The sequence below is a fragment of the Emiliania huxleyi genome (assembly GCF_000372725.1).
Source record: "Emiliania huxleyi CCMP1516 unplaced genomic scaffold EMIHUscaffold_866, whole genome shotgun sequence".
Taxonomy (NCBI): domain Eukaryota; phylum Haptophyta; order Isochrysidales; family Noelaerhabdaceae; genus Emiliania; species Emiliania huxleyi.
In genome coordinates this window covers 1-15,383 of record NW_005195541.1, presented here as the reverse complement: position 1 = coordinate 15,383, position 15,383 = coordinate 1, and the positions used below count along the sequence as shown (strand labels likewise).

Below are 15,383 nucleotides of genomic sequence, written 5' to 3'. Positions count from 1 at the left end.
CTCCTACCCAGACAGGGGGTCTGTTGACCATGACTCGCACCAAAACGCCCTTCCTACCTACCTATTGCGGGCGCCAACCGCCAGGCTCCGTGCCCCACCTACCTACCTATTTCCCAGGCCGCGCAGCGAAGTGAAAAAATACCCGTTACCCTCTGTCTGTCCCGGGCGCGTTCGCCGGCGCTGCCGTCCCGGGCGCCGCCACCGCGGGCGCCGCCGCCGCACCCGTCTCGGCTGGCGTCCCAGCCGCAGGCGACTCGTCTGGCATGGCCCCGTTCGCGGCTAAACGCGCCGTCTCCCGCGCGAGCGAAGCCTTTGTTTTACCGATAGCCGCAGCACACCTCGTCGAGGTCGACCGCAAGCACGGGCTTTGGCGTCGCAGCGCGCGCGGCGCGGCGCGCCGATATCCGGCCTGCGGACGACACCAGCAGCAGCGCGGCAATTCCGAGCGAGCCACGGTCCCCCGCGCCAGCGCTGCCCGCGACCGCCTCGGCGCACTCCTTGAGCAGGATGGCTGTAGCGACGGCGATGAAGATGGCGATGCCGGCGTCAATCTCGCGGAGGATTGTGGCGAGCATGATCACGATGAGCGGCCGGGCCGTGGGCAGGCTGCCGTGCGCGCGCGCCCTCCGCGGCGAATTTCTTTTTATTTTTTGATTTAGGAGTATCGCTTTGCACCTTGGATAAAGGGGGGGGCGACAGGAAGAATTTGGACCTGAGTTATGTGTACGCCAACTCAGGGTGTGTGGCAGCCAGCTGGCTGTGTGTCTTGTGAGCTTGTTTTGTGTCTGTGTCTCACTCGTGCGTGTCGTCATCATCTGTCTGTCCAGCGTCCACCCATACCGCGTTGGTGTCCAGTCCGAGCCTGGCTGTTCTTCACCTTCCTACATACATACATACAGGAGAAGGAGTTTGCACCTTGGATAAAGGGGGGGGCGACAGGAAGAATTTGGACCTGAGTTATGTGTACGCCAACTCAGGGTGTGTGGCAGCCAGCTGGCTGTGTGTCTTGTGAGCTTGTTTTGTGTCTGTGTGTCGCTCGTGCGTGTCGTCATCATCTGTCTGTCCAGCGTCCACCCATACCGCGTTGGTGTCCAGTCCGAGCCTGGCTGTTCTTCACCTTCCTACATACATACATACAGGAGGAGGAGGAGGAGGAGGAGGAGGAGGACGTGGACGAGGACGAGGACGAGGACGAGGAGGACGAGGAGGACGAGGAGGAGGACGAGGAAGGAGGAGGAGGAGGAGGAGGAGGAGGAGGAGGAGGAGGAGGAGGAGGAGGAGGAGGATGTACAGAGGAGGAGGAGGAGGAGGAGGAGGAGGAGGAGGAGGAGGAGGAGGAGGAGGAGGAGGAGGAGGAGCGCAGGTGAAATTCTCTTTCGTCGCACCGCTTTCCACTGTGTTTCGAGATGACGACGGCGCGGCGGACAGAGCAGGAGGAGCTGGAGGCGGCGCTCGCGCTCTCCCTCCAGCAGCAGTCGCCGAGGCAGGACGACGACGACGAGCTCCGTCGTGCGCTCGCGCTCTCTCTCGCAACAGAGAGCGCGAGCGGCGGCTGTGCCGTCGGTGGTGGGGCTGCCGACTCGGCGACGGCGGCGCTGCTCGCCGTCATATTTGGCGAGACGTCTCCTGCCGTTGCGCAGCAGTGGCTCGGGCAGGGCATCAGTTTTGCTGCGGCGCCGGCCGCCTCCGGGGACGGCGACGCACCCGCCTTCACGGCCGGCCTCGCGCAGAACCAAGGCGGGCCGTGTGCGGTGCTCGCCGCGGCGCAGGCGCGAGTATATCCCCGGCCGTGCCTCGGTCCCCAAAGCCCCTCGCACGTACCCACACCCTCAGCCAGATTTCGCGCCCGTCTCCAGGCCTTCACGCTGCGCCGGCTGCTCTTTGACCCGGAGCCGCGCGCGCGCAAGCTGCAGGGCGCGCAGTCGTGGCTCGGAGAGGCGAGCGAGGAGGCTCTGGCGGCGCCGTCCGAGGCGGCGGCCGAGGCGCTGCCCTGCGGGCTCACAGATATTTGGTGGCGATCCAGGCTCCTCCCATCTCCACGCCTCCGCCGCCGCGCCCGCGATTACACCGACCCCTTCGTCCGTCCCCACCTCTTCTCTAGCCCCTCCCTCCCCACCTCCCCTCTCCTCCTCCCTCTCCACCTCCCTCCCCGCCTCCCTCCGTGCAGGCCGCCGTCGCGCCCAGCGGCGCCGAGGGCGTGCCGCCGCCGCGAGGCGTCTCCGTCGTGGCGCTGGCGGAGGAGGCGGCAGAGGCTGCTTCAGAGGCTGCAGACCCGCCGCCGCTGCACGAAGCGGTCGGTGCCATCGCGGGCGCGGCGGCGGAGGCGCGGAGCTGGGAGGAGACGCGGGCGCTGCTCTCCGCGCGCGCGTCTCGGCTGCGGGGCGGGAGCGGTGCGTCTGGCGGCGGCGTGGGCTTGCCGGTCCGGAGAGGTCAGCGCGGCTCACACTTGGGTTGTGCCGCCCCCTTGCAGGTGCGCTCGGCTTCCTCTGCTCGGTCTTGCTCACGCGCGGGCTGGCTCTGGTGGCGGCGGAGCGCGACGACGGCGAGGCGCCGCTGCTCGACCCGACCTTTGGCCATTGCGCGCAGGACGCCGCCTAGACCCGAAACCCGCGCAGTCCCCGCGGCTGCCTCTGACTGGCTTGACCCTTTTGCCGCTCCCGAAACGCGAGCCGGAAGCCGAGAGCCCCGCCCGAACCCCATCCGCCGCAGGAGGCTCTCCGCCCGAGCCCAAGCCGCTACCGGTACCCCCCACCCGACACCCCCCACCCTAGCCCCAACCACCGCGCCGCAGGAGGCTCTCAGCCTGATGCTGACCGGCGCAGCGGCGCAGCGCCTCTTGGAACGGAGAGAGGAGCCCGGGGGGCGGAGCCTGTCTCCCGGACCCGCCTGCGGAGCCGCCGTAGGTCGCCCACCTATTCGACGGAGAGAGGAACCTCGGCGGCGGCTTCGTGCTGCGCGGCATCCGCGCGACGCCGCCCGTCGGCCTTCTCTCTGAGCTAGAGGCGCTGCGCTACGTCGAGGTCGCGCCACCTTCCCACCCCCGTCCCTCCGTCTGTCCCACCCCCGTCCGTCCGTCCTTCCCACCCCCGTCCGTCCGTCCGTCCGTCTCACCCCCGTCCCTCCGTCCGTCCGTCCGTCCGTCCGTCCCGCCCTGCCCTCCTGCCGACATGCTCTGCCTTTCCCCCGCGCAGGTTGGGTCGCGGCTCAAGTGCCCCTCGAGCCCGATCTGGGTGGTCGCGTCACAGACGCACTACTCCATCCTCTTTGCCACCTCGGCCTCCGCCGCCGCGCCGTCCGCACTCGAGGCGCGCCCTGCCGCCCTTGGCCGCGCCCACCGCCGCGGAGGCCCCAGCGCTGCCTCGTGCCTTGGACCTTGCAGGCGCTCGAAGAGGAGCTGCAGCGCCGGTTCGCAGAGTTCGACGGGGACGGGTGCGAGCTGCTTGCCCGCCCCGTCGGCGAGGGGGGAGGCGCGTCCACGACGCGTCCACGACGCGTCCACGACACATCCTCAGGCAAGGCTTCGTCTCGATCGAGGCGCTGCGCCCGCTCGTCTCCTCCCTCCCGCCAGAGTACAGCGGCGTGCTGCCGGACTACGACACGCTGCGCAAGGAGGTGGACCCCGACTCGCTCCTCATCGTGACGTGGGACGCCTTCCAGCGCGCGACGCTGCCGCGCCACCCAAAGGCGTCCGCCCTCCTCGCCGCTGCCACGGCGGCGGCGGCCGCCGTGCCTCTGCCCACCGCCGACGCCGACGCCGCAGCCGCAGCGGCCGCCGTGGTTGGCGCCGAGGCTGCGCGAGCGGCGGCGGAAGCGGCGGTCCGGGAGGAGGCGGCGGCGGCCGCGGCAGCGGCCGCCGCTGCCGCCGGCGGTATAGTGACGCTCTTCCATTATAACGGCCTCTCGTCGCGTGGCCACGAGCACAAGCGCTGCCTGACGCGCGTGTCGCTCACGCCGGGCGGCGCGCGCGGAGTGCCGCTCGAGCCGCGCGGGCTGGCGGCGGTGCTGAGTACGCGGTGGAAGGACGCGGCGGTCGCGTGGGAGGGGGCGGAGCCCTCCATCTGCTAGCATGCCTCGTGCAGAATGTGGCCAGCCCACCGCGGGCCCGCCTGGTGCGTGCAGTAGCCACATGCCGCGCGGTGCCGGTGGGCCTCGTGCGCCCCATCCCGTGCGCCCCAGTATGTGTGCGCATGCGCTGCGGCCGCAGCGCATGCGCTTGCGCACACACACAGCGGGGAATTGTGGGGGAGCTGGGAGGGGTTAAGCGTCAACATCAAGAGCAAGAGTGAAGAGAGCGGGGAGGCCCAGGTTCATGTGTGTGTGTGGCGGTGTGCTCGTCTCTCGACTTTGTCGCGCGCCTCCTCTCTTCTACCAACCGGATAAAACGGACCGACTCTTCTCATCGCTCAATTTTGTGCCGAGCCGCGAGAGAAGTACGCAAATATACGGGGTGTGGAGGGTGAGTTGAACAGGGGTTGTGCGCCAAGCCCTCCTGCTCGGCTCCAGCCGGTAGACAAGTCTTGTCATCAACAGAGTAGATGGATCTGACCTCGGGGCCGATGTGACCAAGCGCTGGTAGCGTGGTTTCACCTCACACCCATGGTCTCACAGTGTGCCGGCAGTCGCCGAGCAGTGTCGCTCACACAAGCCGCAGCACAAGTGACTGAGGGCCAGTGAGGGCGAGCCCATCGCTGTCACAGCTGTGGCAGCCGCACAGTAGGCTGTGTCAGCTGTGCAGAGTGTGTGAGCAGCAGAGGAGCTGCTCTCCAGGAATCTGTCGCAAAGAGCTGCATGCCACCGAAAGCGCTGTCGAGGTTCGCCGAGCGCGGCGCAGGTTGAGGGAAGCCGCCACCGACGAGCGCGTTGGACTTTTCACTCCGGACAAAGACGGGCACACAGCGGACGGTGCGGGGCGTGTGCCCGTCATAGCGGCGAGGCGCGGGGCCGTCTGTGGCGAAGTGGGTCGCGTCCCTCGATTTTGTTCAACCCAGCATCCACACCCTTTAGCGCAGCGCCTTGTCTGTTTACGTTCATCGTTCTGACTTCTGTTTGAGAACGAGTCAATAAATAATAAACAAATAAAACGGACACCTCTGGAGATGGGTAAAAAGGAACAGGTCCCCGCCCTGTACGAGTCAGGGACAACGAGCGAGTTAGTTTTTCCCGCCGCGCCGCTCTTGATCGCCGCGGGCGCCCGAGCACGCGCCTCTCTTTCTAGATGATCACTCTCAGCCTCACCCGCCGCCGGACAGGAAGTTGCCCGCAAAGACGGAGAGTCCCATCAATGCCCAGATCGGGGCAGCAAAAGTCCGAGCAAAGACTCGCGGTGGTGACCAGTACTCGCTCAGCAGCAGCACCAGCTCCTCGTCTCCGCTCGCCGACCAGACCATCTCGGCGGGGCCGTCAACGACGGTGATGACCGTATCTTTCTTGAGCGGGTACGTCTCGCCTCCGACGGAGAGCGTTCCCCTGCCGCTCTCGACGATCCGGTTCGCGCCCTCAGGAAGCGTCTCGCTCAGTGGCTTTTCGGCGGTGACTGCAGTGTCGAGCCAGATGTTGTCGTAGTTTCCAACCAACCCAAGCTGTCGCAGCCGGTCGGCGGTTGCCTGCTCGAGCTCGACAGCCACCAAGGTTGGTGAGGGCGATCGAGGCCTCTGCGTGCGATAGGCGATGGCTCCATGTGGTACACCAGGCGGCGTCGTACGCGCCGGTAACGAGTGCGCGGTGGTTACGGAGAAGGAGGTAGTCGTTAGGAGCAGCATTAACGGCGTCATTGACAAACACCACCCGCCACCAACAAACGCCGACAACGCAGCTCGCGCCCTGGAGGAGACCTGGGGACCCGCGCAAATCGAGAGCAGCAAAACAAAATAATGCCCGCAAGTGTACTTTTTTTGCTTGGGCGGCACTCATGACGGGGTAGGTAGGGTAGGTCTGGGCCCTCCCGTCGGGGGTTTCCCTCTCTTCAAGCTGGAATTTTCAAAAAAAGAAATTTTCCGGAAATCACGATGTCGATCCTCCCCAAATGGGTGATCTGAAGCTGGTAGGGCTTGAGAGTGGCCTGCCATGTCACAAGAAGGACTGTGGTTGCAGGAGAGTACCACCAACCATCACTCTAGTTGGTTTTTTTGTTAGTTGGTATAGTACCCCACCTTCAGTCCTTCAATCCAGTGATTCTTTTTTAGTTTCCCATAAGTAAGGTAGGTAGGTAGGTAGGTAAGTCGGTTCCCATAAGTAAGGTAGGTAGGTAGGTAGGTAAGTCGGTTCCCATAAGTAAGGTAGGTAGGTAGGTAGGTAGGTAGGTAGGTAGGTAGAAAGGTGAAGAACAGCCAGGCTCGGACTGGACACCAACGCGGTATGGGTGGACGCTAGACAGATGATGACGACACGCACGAGCGACACACAGACACAAACAAGCTCACAAGACACACAGCCAGCGGGCTGCCACACACCCTGAGTCGGCTTACACATAACTCAAGGCCATATCCTCCCTGTCGCCCCCCCCAGCACTCCACGGTGCCAAGAGAAACAAACAAGGGCACAACGACACAACAGACGACAGGAAGTGACATGCGAGGCTAGAGGTAGGTAGGTAGCAAGCAAAAAAAGTACACACTTGCTGCAGCTGGGGACTCGCATCGAAGCACTAGGCATCGAAGCCCACGACGACTCGACTCGAGTTCGTCGTAAAGAGTGGTGGCCACCACGCAATGCGAGCCCTTATGCTCTTCGCCTTCATTGCGCCCGCAGTGTCGCTCGGCGGGCTCACAGTCGGCGGGCTCACAGCGCGGCCTCGTTCCGCGATGCGAGTGGGAGTGCAAGGCCTTCGCCTTGCGGAGCCGGGTGAGGAGGCTCTGCTGCAGCCTCCGTCTCGACCACGTGCCCACCACTTGAACGGTCGAGAGCCGCCATTGGGACTTGCCTTCATTCGTGCGCAGCCCGCCGTAGGCGAGCGGATGACTGAGGCCGAGCGGCGGCGCGCTGAACCGGTTCATGAACTGAAGCGGGCGAGAAAGAATCCGTTTGTGCGTGACGAGGAGGGCAACCTGATCGATGAGCGGAAGCAGCGCCCGAGGTAGAGAAGAATTCGCCCCAGCAGATCGTGACGCGACACAGCATGACGCGATGCGAGAGAACCAGGAGAGAACGGGCCCTTCCCTGCGCAGTCATCATGATGAACTTCCAAGCGGCCATCGGAGACCCGTCGAGAGTCCTGGGGATAAGTCCGTCCGTCTCTCACGCACTCTGACCGCAGCGTCCCTGACGTCGCTCTTCGCGTCTCTTCTGATGATACCCCACAACGATATATCTCGATATAGGTGTGTTATAGCTAATGTATTTTGCTTTTTCCCGGGCGGCGGCGCTCCTTTTTCACCCGTGCTCCGACCATGGCTCCGACACCAAAGTAACGCTACCCGCGACCCCTCTCTAAATTGTCAGTTGTCACATGGCTCGTGGGTCCGAGGACGAGCTCCCCCCGCCCTGATGAGTCACCGGCCAGCAGCGGCCGCGGTGGCCGACCGCTTCCGCGACAAGCCCTCTCGGCACCTGCGCCGCGCACCGCCGCGCCACGTTGTGCGCCTGCGAGGCGGCCATCACCAGCTGGCGCCGCTGGCCGTCGATCCTCGAGATGTCGCCCATCAGCGCGCGCAGTTCCTGCTTGGTGCGGAGGACCGACGCCTCCGCCACCAGCACATGGCGGGCGGCCTCATCAAGCGCGCGCTGCGCGTCGGCGATGCTGCGCGCGCACGGCGGCGGCGCGGCCTCTCTCTGTGGAAGCCTCCAGCTCGGCTGGTGGGTCTCTTCGCGCCAGGCGGCATGCGCGGCAAGGAGGCGCTGCCGCTCGCCGCTACGCCTTTCGCGCACGGTACGCGCCGACTCTGCCCGCTGCAGTGTCTGCCTTAGGCGCGCCTGCGTAAGCCGCTGGCTGCTGTGTGCGCGCTTGCCGTCGGCCTGCAGCCGCTCGGCCGCCGCGTCGACTGCGTGCGCCACGTGCGAGGCCGTCCACGACGCGAGGATGGCGCGCCACGGCACCGGATCAGCCGGTGCTGCTGTAGCATAAGCAGCGCCCATTCCTGGAAGCCAAAGCGCAAGCGGCCGCCACAACTGGTCAGAGCTGGCGATTCGGAGCAGGCGCTGGCAGGTGGCTCGTGCAGCGCACACGGAGTGGGCAGGCAGGAAGCCGGCGATCAGCGTGAGGAGCTCGTCGACAACGACGTCCAGCAGCAGCGTGGGCATCACAGGTCTTCGAAAAGTGGTCACGTGTAGAAGCAAAGAGACGGAGGAGCGGGGCCGCGATTGCAGACCACTACCTCTGGGTTCCGGCTCCTACCCAGACGGGGGGTCTGTTTCCACGGTTAGACCTTATACGAGCGTCATCTTGTAGTGAACAGGCCGAGTTCGCGGTTTGAGCGCCCAGCGCAGACCGACCGACCGCAGGGGGGGTCCGGTCGACGGCCGCGGAGGACCGCAGACCGGAGGGGGGGTCCGGTCGGTCGGAGCGCAGACCGAGGGGGGGGTCGGTCGGGTTGGCTCGAGGGTCACACCGCACACGCTCGCCGCAGCTGTGAATAAATTAGTATCTCGAAATACTAGAGACACCAAGCGACCTCTCCCCGTCTAATCACTCCTCGTCGTCCGAGACAGTTGCTGAGCTCGAGACGCTCTACAGGATTGGGTCGGAACACGAGCTCGTCCATGTCCACGCTCTCGTCGTCGTCGTCCATGATTAGCTTCGTCGGCGACACACTGTACCCGTTGACGATGCGCGCGTACTGTGGAGAACTGGAGCGCTGCCAGAGCTTGTACAAAGCGACGGCAAGCAGGACCAGGCCTGCGACTGCGTAGATGCTCCACATATGTGTGCGGTCGGGCTCGCTCGGGCCTCGGCGAAGAGTCTCCTTGGCGCTTGGCTGCGTGACTGGTTTTCATAGTGAAAATCGGCGATTTCGAAGCGCCCGTGGCGGTTCGCGAGAAGGAGGGAGAGCGTTTGAGGGGGCTCACGGCAAGGACACCGACCGAGGGGGGGGTCGGTCGTCACACCTCCCGCCGCCGAGAGAGCGACCGACCGGAGGGGGGGTCCGGTCCACCTCGGGGGCAGACCACCGACCGGCGGGGGGGTCCCCACGAACTAGGGGGGGTGGGTACAAAGTGACGCTCGTATTATGCGATAGGTAGGTAGGACCGATTTGACCGCCCCAGAGGGCCCCGCAATAGGAGGTTGGTGGGTGGGTGGGGGGGGGGTAAAAAAAGGCTTCGCTCGCTCCAAGTGCTCGGTTAATGACTGCACCCCAAGTGCTCCAAGTGCTCGCGCGGGAGACGGCGCGTTTAGCCGCGAACGGGGCCATGCCAGACGAGTCGCCTGCGGCTGGGACGCCAGCCGAGACGGGTGCAGCGGCGGCGCCCGCGGTGGCGGCGCCCGGGACGGCAGCGCCGGCGAACGCGCCCGGGACAGACAGAGGGCTAACGGGTATTTTTTCACTTCGCTGCGCGGCCTGGGAAATAGGTAGGTAGGTGGGGCACGGAGCCTGGCGGTTGGCGCCCGCAATAGGTAGGTAGGTAGGGCGTTTTGGTGCGAGTCATGGTCAACAGACCCCCTGTCTGCTCTGGCTGGGTAGGAGCCGGAACCCTGGGCTGGCGAGTACGTCCACGCCTCACTTTTTCACAGCCTTGTTATTGAGAAGAATATACCTCCTATGGCGCTGTGCGCTGGTCTGTGAGAGGTTGAGTGCGAGCCCTGGAGGCGGCCCTGGGGATGGGGTGAGACTACCCGCGGGCCTACGAGAAGGCCCGCGCGCAGGGGGGTGGGACATTGAGACCGGTCATGAATGAGTGCGCGACACGCATGTTGCGAGCAGCGTTGTTGATGTTTTGCGCGTCGCCACAGACGGCGGCGCGCGAGAGCTGTTGCGAGTGGTGCTGGGCGAAGCCCCGGGCGCTGCCGGAGGCTGTGCCGTAGTCGGTGCGGTCGACGGCGCTCGGGCTGGAGTGCGGTCATTAACCTCACATCCACGGCCAATAAATAAATAAATAAAATGGACATCCAAGCTAGGGCTGGGTCGAGGACAGACACGTCCCCACCTTTGCAGGATTTTGCAAGGGCGAGGGGGAGGGGGCGCATCGCGGCCACTTCTAGCACTTTGCCCCGCGTTTAAAAGCACGTCTTGTCCTTTGACACTTCTTGTCCTTTGTCCAATTTTAGCACTTTGGCCGGCGTTTTTCTTCCCCGACCCTACGAGAGGTGTCAGTCCAGCCCAGTGTCGTGAGAGGAGCTCCGGCCTGAACGCGATGGCGGCGCGAGCCGCAGCGGCGATCGACGACATCGACGCCGCCTTCGACGGCGCGCTCGGGCTTGAGGAGCACTTCCTCGCCGCCGGCTACGCAGAGGGGACCGTCCGCGGCGCGGCGAGCGGCCAGGACGACGGGAGGCGGCTCGGCTGCGACCGTGGGCGCGAGTTGGGGCGAGAGCTCGGCCGATTCCGCGGGCGCATCGACATGCTGAACGCGCTCGTCGCTGCAGGGCCGGCGCCACGGCACTTGCCAGAGAGGCGAGCGCACCAACGCAGCTCTCTCCCCTTCCCGCGTGGCGTCGCCCCACCGCGTCGTGCCGGCTCGCCGCAGGATATCTCGGCTGCTGAACGAGGCGGCCGCCACCATCCCGACGGAGCCGCCGGCGCCGCAGGACGAGGCGGCCTTCGAGGCGATCGCCGAGCTGCGCGCAAAGATGCGCATGCTCGATGCTTGGCTCGGCGGCTCACGGCTGCCTGCGGTGGAGCCGGACCTTAGCTTTTGACGCGGGGAGAGAGTGAGTGGGTGTCTTTTGACAACGGTATCGGACGTCGCAGTCAATAGCATCACAAGTCACTGGCCGGCGCTGTTGAAGTCACAGGCTGTGGTGGCGGGTGAGCGTTGGCCGTTTTGCAAGGCGGCGCGTGCGCGGACCGCGGTCCTCCCACGCACCTCACACCGCGCAGGACGTCCTCTAGCCGCTCTCTAGGTCCTAGCCACGAGGATCTGCCCCTCTGGGGGGGCGCGGGGGCCCCCGGCCCCCACACCCCCATGGGCCCACACCTGAAGAGGCCCACACCGCACACGCCGGTCAGAGTGTGCGGTGTACGACCGATCAGGTTGGAGGTTTCTCTGATGATTGCAGATTGGAGGGTCTATCTGTATGTACTCCTCGAGATCTCTCCAAATCTGCCCTCTATTTAAGATAACCGTTATTAATCGGGAAGTCGTCGGTGCTAGTGGAGACGACTAGTGGAGCCGGAGCCCCGTTTCCGCACACTGCTGCGCGGCGCTCGGTGCCTCCGGGGGCCCCCGCCACCCCCCAGAGGAGTACACACAGATTCAGAGATAGACCCTCCACCGAAAGTGATAAGAAAACTCCGACCTGATCGGTCGCACCTACGTACTGACCGCCGACTGATCACTCCAGACTACAGCAGACAGGCCGACGTCTGCACGCGGCCGGCCGGGCGAGAGGCTTGACACGATCCGGTGAGCCTGACGCTGCTGCTCTAGCTATCAGACATGCACTGCTGACTGCTGCCACAATGTGCGACCTGTGCTGGCCCCACTTGGCGGCCTTCCCGTCAGTGGTGAGGCGCACGTCAGAGCTGTCGATGAAAGAAAGAAAGAAAAGAGACTGAGAGTCTGAGTAACTGATTTTGGCCCATGCACATGCTCTTCCTCGTGCTCGTCGCGCGCTCGGGAGCCGGAGTGGCGGGGTCGGAGCTGCTGCAACGGCGCGAGTGGCCGCGAGGGGTCGTGCTGGGGCTCGCCAGAGAACGAGGCCACGGCGCGGCGCTCGCGGCGGCGCACGGGGCAGCTTTGAGCAGTGCAGCGCCTCAACATCAGCTTCAAGCAGTGCAGCGCAACGCCAGTGGCCTCTCTGGAGCTGTGCGGCGGCTGGCGGGCCTGTGCGACGGCGCCGATCCGTGGGCTCGGGACGCGCAGTCGGCTCGCGTGCCGGTTGCCGAGTCAGCCTGGCTGGCGAGAAGCGCCAAGGCCTTCCCTGCATTCTGGGCGCTGCCCAGAAGTGCGCAGTGCCTTTGCTGCGCCGACGGGCGGCCTCGATGCGGATCGCCGCGAGTGGCGTGGGAGCCTCCAGTGGCACGGTCGTTGGTCAACACCGCGGCGCGCGCGCGCCGCGAGTGCTGCACAACAAGCGGAGGGCATGGGCGGGCGCTCTATCGCTTTCCGGAGCCCAACTTTGACTATCGATTGCCGCCGGTTATTATAACCGATGGGAGATCGTTCCGGCAGACGAAGGGATTCAACGCGGCGATAACTGCCCGAGACGTCCCTAACCTTTATTTATTTCTGCCCTGCTTCAGGAACCGGAGGCCGACTTCCTCAACCAACCAAACCTCATTACCGACTGCCGGTCGTTGGGGACACGTGACTCCTGCAAAGGGCAGTGTCTCCACCCGGGAGTCGGACATTCCAAACCCCCCCCTGCCCCCTCTCTCTCCCCCCCCCATCCTAGCCCTCTTTCTCTCTCCTCCTCTTTCTTTCTCTCCTTCTCCCTCATTCCCCCCCCCTCCCCCCTCTCCATCTTTGCCGCCCCCGTGCCAACCCCCGCCGCCGCCTCGCCTGCCTCCACCTCTTCTGCCACCTCACCCTTCGCTCCCCCCGCCGCCGCCGTTACCTCCCCCACCCCCTCCCTCGCCGTTACCACCGTTACCCCATCCGTGGCCGCCGACACCAACCCCCTCGCCCCCTCCGCCGCCTCCCTCTCCACAGCCGCCGTCGCCACCTTCTCCATCACCCTCGCCCCCCTCTCCTCCACCTCCTCCGTTGCCGCCGCCTCTGCAACCCCCTCCCTGGCCGCCTCCACCAAGACCGTCATCCCATCGACCCTCTCCCCCGCCTTCCTCTCCGCCGCCACCGTCCCCGCCGCCCCCTCCGTACCCGCCTCCCCCTCCGTCGCCACCGCCATCGCCATCGCCATCGCCGGTTCCGCCGCCCCTGACACCGGCTGCGCTACCGCCGTCGCACCGGCCATTGCCCTCCCCGCCACCACCATCCCCGCCACCGCCGTCTCCGCCCCCACCAAGCCCTCCGCCCTTACCTCCACCTCCCCCTCCGCGATCACCAACTCCGTTGCCGTCCCCACCGCCCCCGCCCTATGCGCCATCACCCCCTCCGCCTCTTCCACCGCCGTTGCCGCTCCCCTCTCCTCCGCCCTACCTACCTCCCCCGCCCCCGGACCCCTCCCTGCCACTGCGGTCCCCCCTACCACCTCCACCGCCGCCGCCCTCCCCTTGGCCGCCTCCTCCATCACCATCTCCTCCTTCGCCGCCCTCTCCGCCTCCACCGAGCCTTCCGCCCTCACCTTCGCCTCCCCCCCCAGAACCGGTGGAGCTGGGAGAGGCTAGCGAAGACGAAAGGCGGCAGCGGAGGAAGCGACACCAACAACGAGGGAAACGACCACACCGGCCGTCGTATGACGCTCGGCAAGCGAGCAAGAGAGCGAATCGGGGAGAACCGGAGCCCCGGGAGGACCGAAGGTGGAGCCCCGGGACCGAGGACTAAGCAAGTGTCTGTTTGGGCGTGGTGTCCAGTGTAATGTCCACTAGCTCCGAGTAGAGGGGGCGTCCTGCAGTTAAGGGGAAACCCGGTACGCGGGTCCAACCCTCGGAGAACTGTGTTTACTTTAAGGCCCTTGCCCTGCGAACGCGCACCCCCGGGGCTAGGGCTCTCTAGCCCGTAACCCGATGCCAATCATCCGGCCCGCTGGGTGCGCTTCTGAGCTCCCCGGCCCTGGATGTGCGGTTGATGACTGCACTCCAAGTGCTCCAAGTACTCGCGGAGAGGACGCGGAGTGAGAGCGTGGTAAGGTCTGTGTTGTGGGGGAGTTATGCCCCGCTAAAAGCCCCTCCTGGCCAGAGCACGGGGGTGCGAGGGCCCCTAGAGCGCAACTGACGTGATCATGCAGCAAAGGTGCCGAGCTGCTTGATCAGCTCGACAAAGACGGCGCGAGAGGCAGCCTTGATGAGGATGTCGGCGAGCATCACAGCGCCGGGGAGGTGCTCGACAGAGACGACCTCGCGTGCGACAAGGTCACGGAGGAACTCGGCGGCGCGCAGGATATGCTTGGTCTTCTTGAATGCGACGGGGTCGAAGGCCATGCCGACGGCGGACTTGGAGTCGCACTTGATGACGCTGGGGGCGTCGACAGGGATGCCAAGGTCGATCAGTAGCTCGCGGATGAAGATAACTTTCTTGGCGGCGAGCATGGCGCCGAAGAACTCGGCCTCGGCGCTCGAAAGCGTGACGGAGCGCTGCATCTTGGAGAACCAATGAAACAGGCACCCGTAGTAGAAGAACATCCCGCCGGAGCACGAAAACTTGGTGGCCCAGCTAGAGTCGACAAAGCTCTCGAGGCCACGGACGGGATCAGGGCGCATGACAAGAGCGCGGTCAGCGGTGTCGCGCAAGTAGACGAGGACACGAATCGCAGCCTTAAAGTGCGACGGGCCGGGGTTGGTCATGAAACGGGCGAGCTGCGAGGCGGAGTAGGCGATGTCGACGCGCGTCATATTCGCAAGCCAAAGGAGCCCGCCGACGATGGTGGCCATGTACGCATCGCGAAACTTGGACATCTCGTCGTACTCGACGGAGCCGAGAACGGGCTGATCGGCGGGAGAGAGCTCGAGGCCTTCCTCAATCGGCGAGTCGAAGTGGCGCGAGCGCGAGCGATCGAATTACGACTCGAACTTCGCGACGAGGTCGGCGGTGTAGAGGCCCTGAGACAAGGTCAGAGAACGAGCAGCGCGGTTGCGAGTGATCGCGGTGTTGAGGATCCACTCGAGCTCGCCCTTGTCCTCGGTAGGGAAGCGTCGCGAGATGTCGGCAACAAAGCGCGCACGTAAGTTGGGGCAGTTGTCGGCGAGGAGAATGTCGTCGACATAGACGAGAGCCCACAGGACGGTGCCGTCCTTCTCGTAGGTGTAGAGGCAGACATCGATGGTCGAGCGCACAAAGCCCCACGACACGAGGAAGGAAGAGAGGAGCTGAGCCCATTCGCGACCAGCCTGCTTGAGCCCGTAGAGGCTGCGGCGTAGCTTGCATACGAGCTCTCCGCCGCGGTTGTTGACGCCGGGCGGGGCGCGCATGTAGAGATCCTCATCGAGGGCGGCCTGAAGGTACGCCTGGCGAATGTCGAGGGAGCTGAGGTTGTAGTCACGCGCGGCAGCAATGGCGAGAACGAGCCGGATGGTGAGGGCCTTGACAACAGTGGCGAAGACGCGGTCAAAGTCAACACCATGCTTCTGCGTGTTTCCGTCGGCGACGAGGCGTGCCTTGAACTTGTCGATGGACCCGTCGGCCTTCCGCTTGATGGCAAAAACGAAGGTGGCAATAGGGAGCGACCGTGCTCT

At 65.2% G+C, this 15,383-nt stretch overlaps 6 protein-coding genes across 6 annotated transcripts; 4 read left to right on the top strand and 2 right to left on the bottom strand.

Annotated features, from left to right (window-relative positions):
* Window positions 1-317: 317 nt before the first annotated feature.
* EMIHUDRAFT_250063 (hypothetical protein) lies at window positions 318-1,135 on the bottom strand (the record flags this gene model as incomplete). The annotated part of the gene is made up of 4 exons (XM_005758407.1): window positions 318-338; window positions 423-675; window positions 841-881; window positions 1,130-1,135. 4 exons carry the CDS (start codon window positions 1,133-1,135, stop codon window positions 318-320), a joined length of 321 nt encoding a protein of 106 aa, XP_005758464.1.
* Window positions 1,136-1,406: 271 nt separating this feature from the next.
* Window positions 1,407-4,387, top strand: EMIHUDRAFT_460158 (hypothetical protein; the record flags this gene model as incomplete). The annotated part of the gene is made up of 8 exons (XM_005758406.1): window positions 1,407-1,775; window positions 1,857-2,016; window positions 2,166-2,390; window positions 2,471-2,586; window positions 2,792-3,020; window positions 3,192-3,305; window positions 3,380-3,429; window positions 3,513-4,387. The coding sequence occupies 5 exons, from the start codon at window positions 1,407-1,409 to the stop codon at window positions 2,993-2,995; spliced, it is 1,074 nt and encodes a 357-aa protein (XP_005758463.1). The 3' UTR covers window positions 2,996-3,020; window positions 3,192-3,305; window positions 3,380-3,429; window positions 3,513-4,387.
* Window positions 4,388-6,743: 2,356 nt separating this feature from the next.
* On the top strand, window positions 6,744-7,341 carry EMIHUDRAFT_425453 (hypothetical protein; the record flags this gene model as incomplete). The annotated part of the gene is made up of 2 exons (XM_005758405.1): window positions 6,744-6,876; window positions 6,946-7,341. A coding segment is annotated over exon 2 (291 nt), but the record flags the coding sequence as incomplete, so codon positions are not given.
* EMIHUDRAFT_250058 (hypothetical protein) lies at window positions 7,328-8,235 on the bottom strand (the record flags this gene model as incomplete). The annotated part of the gene is made up of 2 exons (XM_005758404.1): window positions 7,328-7,408; window positions 7,546-8,235. The coding sequence occupies 2 exons, from the start codon at window positions 8,233-8,235 to the stop codon at window positions 7,328-7,330; spliced, it is 771 nt and encodes a 256-aa protein (XP_005758461.1).
* Window positions 8,236-10,284: 2,049 nt separating this feature from the next.
* On the top strand, window positions 10,285-10,789 carry EMIHUDRAFT_121377 (hypothetical protein; the record flags this gene model as incomplete). Its single annotated transcript, XM_005758403.1, has 2 exons — window positions 10,285-10,451; window positions 10,618-10,789. 2 exons carry the CDS (start codon window positions 10,285-10,287, stop codon window positions 10,787-10,789), a joined length of 339 nt encoding a protein of 112 aa, XP_005758460.1.
* An 890-nt stretch (window positions 10,790-11,679) lies between these two features.
* Window positions 11,680-12,241, top strand: EMIHUDRAFT_250055 (hypothetical protein; the record flags this gene model as incomplete). The annotated part of the gene is made up of 3 exons (XM_005758402.1): window positions 11,680-11,978; window positions 12,046-12,123; window positions 12,205-12,241. 3 exons carry the CDS (start codon window positions 11,680-11,682, stop codon window positions 12,239-12,241), a joined length of 414 nt encoding a protein of 137 aa, XP_005758459.1.
* Between the last annotated feature and the right edge of the window lie 3,142 nt (window positions 12,242-15,383).